The 14,626-nt window shown below is 48.0% G+C and overlaps 1 protein-coding gene across 2 annotated transcripts in view; it reads left to right on the top strand.

Moving 5' to 3' along the window:
• TMEM241 (transmembrane protein 241) overlaps nucleotides 1-14,626 on the top strand; it is a 117,253-nt gene that overhangs the window by 43,697 nt on the left and 58,930 nt on the right. For both annotated transcript variants that reach the window (XM_055129339.1, XM_055129337.1), the window contains 5 exons: nucleotides 5,505-5,530; nucleotides 9,358-9,409; nucleotides 11,790-11,838; nucleotides 12,584-12,629; nucleotides 13,415-13,450. In XM_055129339.1, the coding sequence (XP_054985314.1) occupies nucleotides 5,505-5,530; nucleotides 9,358-9,409; nucleotides 11,790-11,838; nucleotides 12,584-12,629; nucleotides 13,415-13,450 (209 nt within the window). The remainder of the gene's footprint in view (nucleotides 1-5,504; nucleotides 5,531-9,357; nucleotides 9,410-11,789; nucleotides 11,839-12,583; nucleotides 12,630-13,414; nucleotides 13,451-14,626) is intronic.

Here is a 14,626-nt window from a genome sequence, read left to right as displayed (position 1 = left end):
CACTCCCATTTTTTTATCTGTAACCATTTCTCTATGCTCTCTTCCCCAGCCAGTTAATCAGCTTTCCCCCTAATCAGACTCTGTTAATTTGTAAGGTCAGATCTTTCTAGGACACTGAACCTGTATTGTAAGTTAATGTTGCCTTTCTCCTTATGTCTTTTGAATATTTTACTTTAAAGCAATGTCCTTTTTGTATGGACAAAGGAAGACAGTTAATATTATGCTTTTGTAACTTGGGATTTAATTGGCTTCGAATATATTCATTCCCGGGCATCTGCTTTCTCGACTTAAGCCTCAGTTGCATTTAGTTCCTAGCACCCCCAAAACAGGGTCCCAACGAGGAACTGAAGGGACCCAGGGCAAGCTGTGAGCTACCCTGGCATCGAAATGGACCAGGCCAAAGCACCACGATTCTTAACTACAAGTTAAGAGCTTAATCGTGGACAAGTGCTGTCATGATCCAAAAGCAACGATGAGACCAGGACCCTGCTAGGGATAGGAAAGACTAGTCTGGCCTGAGCACTGTAGTCTGAGATCAAGATGACCCCAGGAGAGCAATTCCATAAGCTTAATGCATCTTACTGTGTCCATACAAAATGATTAATATTTTGAATGCTTATATGTTTGTTGGACAAGGAGAGGAGAAACGCACCCATGGGATTCCACCCTTGGGTGGGTCTTCCTGCTGATAGAGAATCTGTCCTAGAAGAAGCATCCCTTGATGGGAAGAACTTTACCCCTGTTGAGTGTGACCACACCTATGTGCAAGCCCAATCCCTCATGCTTTGGAGATTTAACGAGGCTATGGAGGGGGAGAAGCAGATAGAGAGACAGGAGTGAATGGAGATGAGATTGGAATAAAGGGCAATTGAAACCAACCAGCCTGGCTCTCGTTCCTTGTTCCTTCCTTCATCTGCCCATCGCCATCGACCTCCCTGGGGCGGGGGAAGTGGCGTGAGACTACCGAACACAGGCTTCGGGAGAGATAGAGCGCTGCTGCCCTTTTGTGTTTCATATTCACCCCACTCACTTTTGGGGGTCTCTTAAGGGGCTTTTGTCTTCTGTCCTATCTCTCCAGCCCTAGCAATATGTTCATACTTCATACTTTATTTACACTAGAGTGATATATATATATATGTATGTATGTATTTTTTTTTCAAGAGGTGCTTTCAGGCCATGGCTGGCAATGCTCAGGGGCTACTCCTGATTCTGTGCTCAGGACTCACTACGGCGATGTTCAGTGGCCAGCCAGTGCCTGGGATTGCATAGGCCGTCCACATGCGAAGCATGTGCTCCAGTGCTTTTTTTTTTCAATTATTATTTTTATTTTTTATTTCTAGTTAGGGTTTAATTTAAAGTTGACAGTTATCAGGGGGCGAATGGGGGAGGGCGGTTAGGATAGAGAAGGGTACACTATGACAATGATTGTTAGAAATGATCACTCTGAACAAGAACTGAGTGCTGAAAGGAGGGAAAGGGATATATCTAATAGGCTGTCAGTACGTGGATTGCAAACCATAATGCCCAGAAGGAAAGAGAAAGGAGGTAGGGAAGAAAGAAGGAAAGAGAGGCAGGCTGGGGCAGGGGCTGTTGGCGGGACAGAGCCTGGGGACATTAGTGGTGGGAAATGTACACTGGGAAAGGGACAGGCATTGGAACATTGTATGACTGAAACCTAGTAGTGAATAACTTTAAAACTCTATTTCACGATGATTCAATCAAAAAATGAAAGTTGGCAGTCCTCTGTTTTTCTCTATTTTTGAAAAGTATTGAGAAATTCTTTCTGAGGAAAACTTATTTTGTGTGTGGGGCATGTCATGCCCTGTGATGCTCATGGCTTACTCCTGGCTCTGTTCTCAGGAGATCATACGTGAGGCTGGGGAGTAAATTGGGCTTGACCACATGCAGGAAGAGCTTCAGTGCTTTGAGCAATCTCCTGGGCCACATTCAGGTGGTGCTTGGGGTTACTCCTGGAATGGTGCTCAGGGACAGTGGTACAGGGATCACACGTGGTCCTCCTGCATGCACAGCCAACACTCCAGCCCACTGAGCCCTCTCCCTGTCTTGAGAGTGAAAAGTTTGCCATTTTTCCTCATCTTGCAAAATAATCCTTCTGCAATCTTCAGAATAAACCTGCAGGCCTCGCTGGCTGTTCTCCCTATCAAACACAGAGAAGGACCTGGGAGGTGGCTCCAGGGCTAGAGCAGATGCCCTGGGTTGATCCCTGACACTGTGTTGCTTCCCCCTGGGAGTGTGGGAGCCTGTTTGGTGTAGCCACAATGCCAAAGAGCACAACTGGCCCACTGCTGCCAGCCATGCAGTCCATGGTGGCAAAGGGACTGGAAGTACATGCAACCCCATGTGCCGGCACCAGAGGTCATGGGTGTTACCTCAGAGAGCCAGCACGTCTGTGCAACCTCAGAGAGCCAGAATGCTGTACAACCTCGGCGAGTAAGCATGCCTGTTCAGCCTCAGAGAGCCAGCATGCCTGTTCAACCTCAGGGAGCCAGCATGCCTGTTCAACCTCAGGGAGCCAGCATCTGTGCAACTCAGAGAGCAAGAACGTCTGTGCAAGCTCAGAGAGCCAGCACCTATGCAAGCTCAGAGGGCTAGTGCCCATGCCATCCTGTCAGTCCCAGCAACAGCCCTCACTACAAAGAGAATTATTAATGCAAGAGCAATTTTGTGTTTTAGTGTGTGTGTGGTAGCAAACAATATAATGTAGACATTTTGTGCCCACTAAAGGGTGCAAGCTTGCAGGGTGGGTGGGAACCCAGAACGGTGTTGGAGGGAAGGTCACACTGGAAATGTGACCTGGAAATGGGCGTTGGAATACTGAATGCAACAGCGATTATAAACTACTTTGTAACCAAGGTGTTTAAATAAAGTTTCAAACAAAGGAGTGGGGGTGCTGGCGAGATAGGACAAAGATGAAGGCACTTGCCCTGCAGATTCCCCCCACAGAAGGACCACTCAGCACCCCCTGCTTTGGCCCAGGTAATTCCCAGCACTGCCCAGCACCACATTACGAACCACCCAGCATCCTCCGGCCCTTGCATTGGCTCAGTAACTCAGTGGGCCAGGCGGGAGAGGTCCCCTCCCAACTCCAAATAAATGGAGGGGGACAGTCATGGGGACATGGGGGACCATGCTTCTAGCTGTGAGTTTCTTCTTTGGGAAAATGATTCCTGCGAAGGACTAATCGGGAGGCAGGAAACCTAACATCCAGCCTGGAATTTCATTTCTTATGTCAGGGAGCTGTTAGCGCCGAGTTTAGATTTCCCCAACTTGCTCTTTTTATATTCTTTCTAGGGGAGGAGGAAAATGTCCCTTCTCCTTTTTAGTGTTTCTTAATTTACACAGCATGCCGGAGAAATTTATAGCACTGCTCAGAGTTGCAGCAGGATTAATGAACAGAAGATTTAAAGAGACAGACTGAAATGGGAGTTACTTACCAGCTGAATCTCAGGCGGGCCCTAGGTGTAGTTAAGCCAAAGGCCTAAAGGGCAGGCTCCCTCCATGGATCCCAGGATGACTCAGAAGAAAACACACACACACACACACACACACACACACACACACACACACACACACACACACACACACACACACACACACACACCCCTCCAAAATAAAGCACCTCCCTGCGCCTCCCACACCAGTAATTAAACCCAGGGCTTAATGCAGAGGTAAATGCTCAACCACAGAGCTGCATCCCTGGCCTCAAGACCTTTATTTCCTTACAAATGACCAAAAGGCACATGAAAACATGCTCTTCATCACTAATCAACAGGGAAATGCTTATCAAAACAACAATGAGATATCATCTCACACCACAGAGACTGGCCTACATCAAAAAGAACAAGAGAAGAACAAGAGTAACTAGTGCTGGCATGGATGTGGGGAAAAAGGGACGCTCTTTCACTGTTGGTGGCAAAGCTGACTGGTCCAACCTTTTGGGAAAACAACATGAGCATTTCTTCAAAAACTAGAAATTGAGCTTCATATGACCCAGCAATACAACTTCTGGGAATTTATACTGAGGGTGCAGAAAATCACAGTAGAAATGACGCTTCACCTGTTTGTTCATTTCAGCACTGTTCACAATAGCCAGAATCTGGAAACAACCCAAGTGCCCTAGAACAGATGACTGGTCAAAGAAACTTTGGTACATCTACACAGTGGAATACTATGCAGCTGTTAGGATAGTTGAAGTCATGGGATTTGCTTATCAGTGGATGGTCATGGAGAGTATCATGCTAAATAAAATGAGTCAGAAAGAGAGGGACAGACATAGATTGCACTCATTTGTGGAATATGAAGTATCATAATATGAGACTAACTCCCAAGGATAGTAGAGACAAGGGCCAGGAAGATTGCTCCATGGTTGGAAGCCTGCCTTATGAACTGGGGGAGAAGGCAGCTGGGATAGAGAAGGGATCACTAAGTCAATGATGATTGGAGGGATCACTCGGGATGGGAGATGTGTGCTGAAAATAGATAAAGGACCAAACATAATGGTCTCTCTGTATCTGTATTGCAAACCATAATGCCCAAAAGTAGAGAGAGAGTAAGAGGGAACCACCATGGAGGTAGATGGAGGGGTGGGATGGAGTTGGGGGTGGGATACTGGGGATATTGTGGTGGAAAATGTACACTGGTGGAGGGATGGTTGTTCGATCTTATATGACTGAAACTCAAACATGAAAGTTTTGTAACTATAGCTCATGGTGATTCAATAAAAATTATTTTTTTAGATAAAGAGCTTTATTTCTTGCTCTAATGGCTAGAACACTTCCCTTTCAGGCTGGATCTTGGGTTTTGATACCTGGCCCTGCCTGGAGTGACCCCCAGGCTCTGCTGGGTAAGGTGCAAAAATTAAAACAAAAGAAAACCAAGCCAAACTTCTTTCCTTGTACATATTACATGGTCTCTCTCTCCTTTCCTTGGTTGCTGTGATTCTGAAAGCTTCACCCTGGCGTCACTTGGTTTTTCATGAGTAAACATAGTTCTGATGGTGAGTGGCGAGAGCACAGCCAGATGTTTTGGCCAAGTGACTCAGCTCTGGACCTCTGAGTCATCCTTCATCCCACCCAAGAAGAAACGTCCCCAACAAATAAACACTAAGGTGCAGCAAACTGGTAACCCCTCAGTAAATGTCTCTGTAATATATTTGTCCCTCAATCTAAATTTTTTTTAAACAGGGGAAAGCAAAAGTTTTAAAAGATTTAAAAACTGTAGCACTGTCATCCCGTTGATCATCGAGTGGGCACTAGTAACGTCTCCATTGTGAGACTTGTGGTTACTGTTTTTGGCATATAGAATTCGCCATGGGTAGCTTGCCAGGCTCTGCCATGTGGGCGAGATACTCTTGGTCGCTTGCCAGGCTCTCTGAGAGGGACGGAGGAATCGAACCTGAGTCAGCCTTGTGCAAGGCAAACGCCCTACCTGCTGTGCTATCGCTCCAACCAGAAAGATTAATCATGTCTCTTTTTTTCTTACAGAAAACTTCTCCTGTAAAGATCTGTAGGTAAGTTTTTAAAGAAGAGATTTAAGCTCCGTGGTCCTGGGGCCCATCCAGGGAGGCCACTGGGTGCGTGAGAGCAAACACAGGTCGGGCACAGCAGGGCGAGTCTCTAACCCCTGTTCGTCTCCCCAGTCTTAGCCCAGTATTTTTAACTTTGATAGTGAAATGTTTTTTTATGTTTTTTTTTGTTGTTGCTGTTTAAAAAATTAATTTTTGGATCACAGTAAGATACACAGTAACAAAGATTGGGTTTCAGTCATGTGATGTTCCAACACCCATCCCTTCACCAGTGTACATTTCCCACCACCAGTGTCCCCAGTTTCCCAGGTTCCCTCCCCACCCCCACCCGCCTGCCTCTATGGCAGGCACTTTTCTTCTCTCTCTGTCTCTCTCTCTCTTTCTGTCTCTCTGTCTCTCTCTTTCTGTCTCTGTCTCTCTCACAGTCTTTTCTGAAATATTTCGTTCCTGCTGGATTTCAGACATTGATGCTGAAAACTTCACTAAGAATTGTGCAATATTGGTGGCGAGCGAAAGTGGTAAACACAGGCTTGACATTGAATTTCCAAGATGTTGTTTGCAATTTATAGCGTTTTCGTGGCGGGGGCGGGGTGGGGGAGTGCGGGGTGGGAATCTGAGCAAAGTCAGCCACATGCAAGGCAGCACCTTAACTCTCTCTTTTTTTGGTTCTCTTCATTTTCTTCAGGACTACGCCTGATGATACTTGAGGGTATTCTCTGTGCTTGGGCCACTCTGAGTGGTGATCAGGGGCCGTGTGGTCTCTGGGACTGAACTTGTGATTCTAACTTACATTTTCCTGAGCCAAGATAAGGGTCTTACCTTTAACACTTAAAAGCGCATCTCCTAAAAGTACTACACTCAGGGACTGGAAAGAAAGTCCCTGGGTTAAGGTGCTTGCCTTCCATGCATCCAACCCAAATCTGGTCCATACCACCATGCACAGACCCCGACGCATGGCCAGGAGTAGCCTCTGAGCACTGCCGCTCACACCCCCGTCTCCTAAGACGCCATGTTTCTGTTGTGCTTTCATCTGGGATACAGAACAGTGTGTCACTGCCTTCACGCCTTTTGTTGTTTTGTGACCTGCCCCTGTATTTGGTTTTGTCTTGGTCTCTCCTTGTGGTTTCGCCTGGACTGTGCATCTTTCAGGAGTGGCCCCTGGGCATTACACCCTTCTCACCATGCCCTCTCAGGAGGCTCTGACACAGATCTGCGCCTTTATGGGAGATGATTAAGTTTGATCATTCAGTTAAGATAAAGCACAAGAGATTTTAGTGTGCTTTTGTGATGTCCTCTTTCTTTTTTCTTTTTTCCTTTCTTATACATTTTTAGGCCATACTGGTGATGCTCAAGGCTTATTCCTGGCTCTGCACTCAGGAATTACTCTTTATTACTTATTATTACTGTTATTGGATCACCATAAGATACAGCTTCAGACTTACAAATTTGCATGATTTTGTTTCGGTCATACAATGTTCAAGCACCCATCCCTCCACCAGCACCCATTCTCTACCACCAATGTTCCCAGCATCCCTCCCTCCACCCCCACTCCACCTCACCCCCTACCTCTGTGGCAGGCACATTCCCTCTTACTCTCTCTCTCTCCTTTTGGGTGTTATGGTTTGCAATACAGATACTAAGAGGCCATCATGTTTGGTCCATACTCTACTTTCAGTACGCATCTGCCATCCCGAGTGATCCCTTCAAGCATCATTTACTTAGTGGTCCCTTCTCTATTCCAGCTGCCTTCTCCCCCGGCTTCCAAGCCGTGGAGCCATCCTCCTGGCCCTTGTCTCTATTGTCCTTAGGTGTTAGTCCCCTATTATGTTACTTTATATTCCACAAATGAGTGAAGTCCTTCTGTGTCTGTCCCTCTCGTTCTGACTCATTTCACTCAGCATGATACTCTTCATATCCATCCACTTATGTGAAAATGTCATGATTCTGTCTTTTCTAATGCTGCATAATCAGGAATTACTCTTGACAGTACTCTGGGACCATATGGGATGCCAGGGATTGAACCTAGATTGCGGCATGCAAGACAAGTGCCCTACCCACTGGGCCATCACTCCAACTCCTATTTTTTTCTTTAGATTGTTGAACTAGAACTTAATTTTCTAAATTCAGGTACTGGGGTGATAACACAGCTGGTAGAGTGCTTGCCTTGGACACAGTTGACAGAATTCAGTCCCCAGCACCACATGTGGTCCCCTAAACCCACCAGAAATCCCTGAGTGCCAGGTGTGCCTGGTGTGGCCCCCAAATAAAAGTTTTTAAAAATAACATTAATATTTAATTGACAACATTATTATAGTTTCAGTTGTAAAACACACCCACTCAATGATCAGCATCATAAGTTTATTTACTGTCTTAGCAACTTTCAAACTGATGATTTAAATTGCAAGGATATAATCATAATTAGCACTGTAGCACTGTCGTCCTATTGTTCATCGATTTGCTCGAGCGGGCACCAGTAACGTCTCCATTGTGAGACTTGTTACTGTTTTTGGCATATCGAATATGCCATGGGTAGCTTGCCAGGCTCTGCCATGCGGGTGGGATACTCTCAGTAGATTGACGGGCTCTCCAAGAGGGATGGAGGAATTGAACCCAGGTTGCCCACGTGCAAGGCAAACACCCTTCCCACTGTGCTATCTCTCCAGTCCATAATCATAATTGTTATGCAATAATAATTATTATGGATAGTACAAACTATACATTACTTCTTTTTTATTTATTACAAAAGGTAACTGAGGGGCCAGAGAGATAGTACAGCAGGTTGGTAGGTTGCTTGCCTTGCACGTGGCTGAGCTGGGTTCCATCCCTGGAACCCCATATAGTTCCCAGAGCACTGCCAGGAGTGATACCTAAATAGAGAACCAGGAATAAGCTCTGAGCACTGTCAGGTATGGTCTCTAAACACTAAAACAAATAAAGAGGGGTAGCTGGAAGTTTGCACCTTTTGGTCCCCTTCACCCATTTTACCTACCCTAACCCTCCACCCCTCTGGTAACCACCACTGTTTTCTGTCTGTTTTTTTGTTTTGCTTTGTTATGGTAGCACTGTAGCACCATTGTCCCATTGTTCACCGATTTGCTCAAACGGGTACCAGTAACGTCTCCATTGTGAGACTTGTTGTTACTGTGTTTGGCATGTCGAATACGCCATGGGTAGCTTGCCAGGCCCTGCCATGCGGGCAGGATACTCTCAGTAGCTTGCCGGGATCTCCGAGAGGGACAGAGGAACCTGGGTCGGCCGTGTGCAAGGCAGACGCTCTACCCGCTGTGCTATCGTTCCAGTCCATTGTCACATAGCATGTTATAGTATTTCATGTTTTGTAAATGGCATACTAGTAGCCTGGTGACCCAATTTTCCACTAATGTACTTTTGAGAGATGGATAGCTTTAAAAATCACCTCCATCTAATCAGAATTTCACACGCACGCTGCCTTTCTCACGCAAGTCAGCCACTGCTGGTGTTGCCTGACTCTGAGAAAATGACTCACGGAGCACCAGAGAAGGGACTGCTGGTTTCCAATAGACTGAACAGAACTCTCTACGTAGCAGGGTTCTCATTCGATGAACAGGGGAACTGGGTTTGCTCGCACTGGATTTTTGCTTCCTCTGAGCCCCCATCAATGTGCTGTAGGCTGACCAGGTATGTGGCTCAGGTAGAGCACTTCCTTGCCTTGAAGTGTGAGGCCCAGGTGTGAGACCCGGTAAACTCTCTGCCTCCAGCCCCCAAACAGCGCATCTCAGCCTTCCTGTCCCTGCTGACCCCTCAAGCTGCGTGTCTGTTCTCCCTCTCTGCAGCGCCCTCTTCCTCATGACTGCTGCCGGGTTCCTTTCCTTCAACGACCCCCAGGTAAGTGGAGGTAAACTCATCTTCAGGTACCTTTTCCTCTCCGAGGCGCGGGTGTCCAAGCAGAACGCCCCGACCCTTCCTTTTAGAACCCCGCTACCTTGGGGCTCTGCAGAGGCGTTTGGAAGCTCGCAGGCAGAGCATCTTCCCGCCACGCAGACAGCTCCCCAGCCTCTGCTTCTCAGGCTCGGGGTGCTGGGCTCTGTGCATGCAGCCCTCGAACCCACCCGCCTGATTCCCGTTCCCATTCCCATTCCCGGGCATCCCGTCTGCAAGGGACTTTCATTTTGTCACCCTGAGTTTTTCCATTACTAGGCATGGAGGTCCCCCTGTAGCCATCTCCCCTCTGGTCTCTGCTTTTTCTCCCCCAGCATTTTATTAATTCCCCATCAAGCACCAGGCCAGGCTCAGGGGACACAAAGAAGAATTGTCCTGGTCCGGCCGCAGGCCAGGGGCTAATCAGAGCCAGAAGGAGCAAAATAGACATTCAGCAGATAATTAGAACCCTGGGAGGCTGGGGGCTGTCTGGGGACATCACGGAGCTGGTGAGCATCTAAGTAGTCTTGGGGCCTGAGGGGGTCGGAGTAGCTGACAGTTACAGGGCCTGTGGGGGCGGGTCCAGGCTCCATGCTTTTGCACCTTGTTTTGTGTAAAAGTTGGCAGTTCCAGAAGGGCAGCTCCTCTGTCTCCATTGCACAGCTAAGAATAGGGAGGCCCAAAGGGCCTTTGCGTGGGAACCCAGAGAGAGCTCTGTGGGCCGAGGGCTGACTCTTCAGCCGAGTCTGGGAGGAGACGAGCAGGTGGGGGCCCCTCGAAGTGTCCACACACCTGGCTCAGCCCTGCCCTGCAGCGGGTGTGTGTTTGGGGGGAACGCAGATGGTCACAGAGGGGTGTCAGATGGGAAGAGGAGGGCGTGCCCTTGGGTGGGAGGCTTATAGGGGCGCCTGGGGCCTGGAAATGCAGGTGCCCTCGCTCTGAAGAGGGGCCAGTGGAGAGGACGGAAGTGGCTGACAGGGGTGGATCAGAGAGATCCCGGGCGGTGGATTTGATCCTGAAGTCGCAGGACTGGAATGTCTTGAAGCCACAGAGGCCATCCTCAGCTTAGCCTTTGCAGAGATGCAGAGTGGGGTGGGAACGGGGCCTCTAGAGGCAGAAGGCCTGTAGGAAGGGGGCACGGCCACCCCAGGAGGAGTAAGGCCCCAGGAGTCTTGTCCTGAGTGGTTCTGTGGTGACATTTAGGGGTTCCGCTGGTCACCCTGCATCCCTGTGTGCCGTCATCACCTCGTCCCCACCATCACCATGGCTCCACACCCCCAGAGCCAGAAACCACGACACTCACTGAAGCCTGCATGACTGTTTTTCTTGTACAGACATATTTCTGACAAAAATCTGGCTTACAAACTATGCCCCGTTAGAGCTGAACAACAATCTCTAATTGCCAAATGGAAATGATAACAATGTACTATATATGTGAGTTTTGTGGATAGGAACTCTCTCTTACTCTCACTGTCTCTGTCTCTGTCTCTGTCTCTGTCTGTCTCTCTCATTCTGGGGCCGGAGAGAGCTTGGAGGCTAGGATGCAGGGGCTGGGATGTGGGACTGGGATGCGGGGCTAGGATGCAGAACTGAGATGCGGGACTGGGAGGCGGGACTGGGATGCGGGACTGGGATGCGGGGCTGGGATGCGGGGCTGGGATGCGGGGCTGGGATGCGGGACTGGGATGTGGGGCTGGGAGGCGGGGCTGGGAGGCGGGGCTGGGAGGCGGGGCTGGGAGGCGGGGCTGGGATATGTGCTTTGCACGTAGAACACTCCACTGGTTTGGATCCACAGCCCAGAGCACTGAAGATCCTCAGTATCAGTGTGCTAAGGGTCCTGAGTGCTGCTGATGTGACCCCAAAACAGAATTAAAAATCTTCCTGCAGCTGTATTTTCAGAACGGTCTTATTCCCGGGGAGAGCCGCAACTACTGCCCAGGAAACCACAGGTGTGGGACAACCACAGCACTTAGTCTTTTTTTCTTTTTTGATAGGAGGGTTTGACCACACCTGGCGGTGCTCAGGGCCCATCCCTGTCTCTGCTCAGGAGATCCCTGGTGGGGAGTGAGCGGGGGTGGGCCACATTCACTGCACAATCTGACCTTGTTTTGTTTCCTAAGGGCTAATCATTTTTTAAATATTTGTACTGAAATAACTTTGCTCTACAGCATTATATAAGTTCCATGTATGCCTTACACATCAGTATCTATATATAGTGACAAAAGGAATAAGTACTTTTATTTTAGATTGATAATGAAAGTTCTAGCATGAGAAATCCTTCCCCCCTATTTGTATTGAGATACCGTGGCATACAACATAATCGTTTTCTTAAAACCCTGTGTTACAGTTTGATCCAGATGGCTATTTCTGGGCAATCATTCACTTATTCTGTGTAGGTAAGTTTCAAAAGAACTCTTGCTTCAATAATTAAGGGTTACTATTTACCCTTCCTGCATTTCCACTTCTCAGTGACTTGGGTTATGGGCAGTTCAGTGCAGAGCGTTATCTAAAACTGAATGGCATGTACTGGCATTTTCCAATTCGACTGGCTGGTTTTGGAGTTTTCCAGCCATTCCTTTTCCAGCCTTGACTCTTTGTTTTGCTGTTTTTACATGAACTCATTCTCCCTGGCTCAGGCTTTGCTCACCTGCGTCCAGGTGGTAAATGCAGTTTGATCTTCTCTGAAAAACGGTGGGAAGAGATCTGGAAGTTGGTGTCCAGAACATTCTTCAGCAAAGCACCAAAAAAAAAAAAAGTGTATGGAATCAAATGTAAAATTCATATTTAAAATGACCAGATTTTAAGCCCTGCAGTCCCTGTCTGCTGTCTACAGTACTGGGTGGGGCTGGGGGGGGGTCCTCGAAGAGTCCAGAAACCCCGGGGCCTTCCTCTCTCTCTCCCCAGCAGAGGAAGCCAGAGCTTCCTGTGCATTGTCCCCTTTTGGTGCTTAAGACCTTTTCCTGCTCCCTCTCTCTCTCCTGAGCCTGCATCACTTCCTCAGTGCTATGGGTCACCCCTGTCAAACATGGACAGATCGGAGGGCAGCTGCCTGGCTGTGAGCCCGGCCCGGCGGGCCCTCCCTTCTCCGAAGTGCATGGTGCTGTCCCTTCACCGGCTCTTCTATTTTGTTTTGTTTTGCAGGGGCTTATAAGACACTGCAGAAGTCCCAGAAACCCAGTGCATTAAGGTAAACTTGGAAAGTCATGGGAGTTGGGGGTGGGAAAATGGCTCATAGAGCACATACTTAGACTGTGGGCACCCTGGAGTTTGGTCCCAAGCACCATACATTGTCCCCCTGCAGCACTCCTGGGTGTCCACCACCCCCCGGGGAAACAAGAAGATGAGAAAGTTTGCACAGTAGCGTTCAGTTCAAAGAAGGGGTGAGACACGTGGTCTTGTGAGCTGCTCCCGGGTCTGGCTCAGTGCACGTGGCAGGCCAGGCACCCCAAAACCACGGGCTCTGCCGCTGGGTCTCCCCACTGCCTATGGAGAGCAGATCTCTGGCCTCTTGCTGAGGGGCAGCCATTTAGATGACATTTTAGCAGAATTATGTGACCAGGGGCTGGGAATGTCCTTAGTGGTAGAGCATGTGCCTACTAGGTGTGAGGCCAGGTATTTGATTCCCATCACCACACACATGCTCATGCACACACATACACACACACACACACACACACACACACGTACTCATACACACATGCCACACACATGCAAGTACGCATGCACACATGCACTCTCACATGCCCACACAAATGCACATGCACGTATACACATATACACATATAGGCATTCATGCACACCCACACCCACACACACTATTTGCATCTATATTTAAAGTGATCATCATACTCTTTATTGATATTTGGAAATGTAGTAACTTATAGATATAATTTAGTGAAGCACATAACTGTTTTTGCACATGTAAAACATTTCTATTATTTCATATGCACTCTTTGATTTTGTCTTTTTCAGTGACCTTGACCAGCAGTACTTAAACTATATATTCAGGTAAGAATCATTTATATTTTCTAAGACTGTCTCAGATTCTTCCAGGGCTAGTAGAGATCCTCTTCCATGTCCCCACACCCCCACCCCAACAGCTTAATCAGGCCGTACTGAGCCAATGTGTGTAAAGTCATCCCTGAAAACTGTGTTGAGAAGCCACCCAGCCCTTCCACTAGACGAGGGCTCCCTTCCTGCAAAGCCACGCCAGCCCCTCAGAATATGAAGCCCATGAGAGTAAGGGGATGTTTCTTCCCACAACCCCCTCTCTGGTCTGCGCCCTTGATTTCCCTGCCCCAGTGTGCCAGAAATCCTGTCACCCCCTGAGCCTGTCTTCCGGACTTATTCCACTGCACTATTCCACTCTGACTTGGACACCGTTGTTTGTTTGTGTTTTTTATTTTTAACACTTGCAAACACCAGTTTCTTATTTATTTAAAAGAAAATTAGCATAATGTTTCCTACTCGTGTGCCACTTGTGTTGCAGGTGAAGTTGTCTCTCCAAGGTCCATATTTTTGACTTTTTGAGTGGGATTTATCCTAGATCTTCCTTGTTTATCTCCATATTATTCCCCTTGCAGGGAGGGATGTTTCTGTTCACTGCCATGTCCTTGGCTGTGGGACACTTCTAAGTCTTCTCCAGTAACTGGATAAATATCTATTGAATGAATGAATTTAAAAAATCTGTTGTTTTTAAATCACTATGGGGGCAGGGGGATAGCTCAAAGGGCTAGCATCCTTGCTTTGCTCCCGGGAGGCCAGGTCTGATCCCCAGCACTGCATGGTCCCCGGAGCACAGCCAGCAGTGACCCCTGAGCATCCAACCAAGTATAGCCCCCAAGCACCCCCAAGTGTGCGTTCCCCACCCCCGCCAAAACAACAACAACAACAACAACAAAAGTTTGCTTTCTTTTCTGCCTGTTCTTCCAACATCAATTATAAAACAGTCCATGCCGTTTTCAGGCATGTGGGAGACGGGATCCTTGTCTGAACTAGCTTGGAAATAACTCAGCCATGAATTTCATGGCAAAAACAGATTTAGCTCACACCAGTAGCCAGCTCATAGAGTGCAGATAACTTGTAATTTATTTATTTATTTATTTATTGGTTTGGGGGCCACCCCTGGCAATGCCCAGGGGTTACTCCTAGCTCTGCACTCAGGGATCCGACCTAGGTCCATTG

Source organism: Sorex araneus, chromosome 2 (genome assembly GCF_027595985.1).
Source record: "Sorex araneus isolate mSorAra2 chromosome 2, mSorAra2.pri, whole genome shotgun sequence".
In the NCBI taxonomy this organism is placed as follows: domain Eukaryota; kingdom Metazoa; phylum Chordata; class Mammalia; order Eulipotyphla; family Soricidae; genus Sorex; species Sorex araneus.
This window is presented reverse-complemented; position numbering and strand designations above follow the sequence as displayed.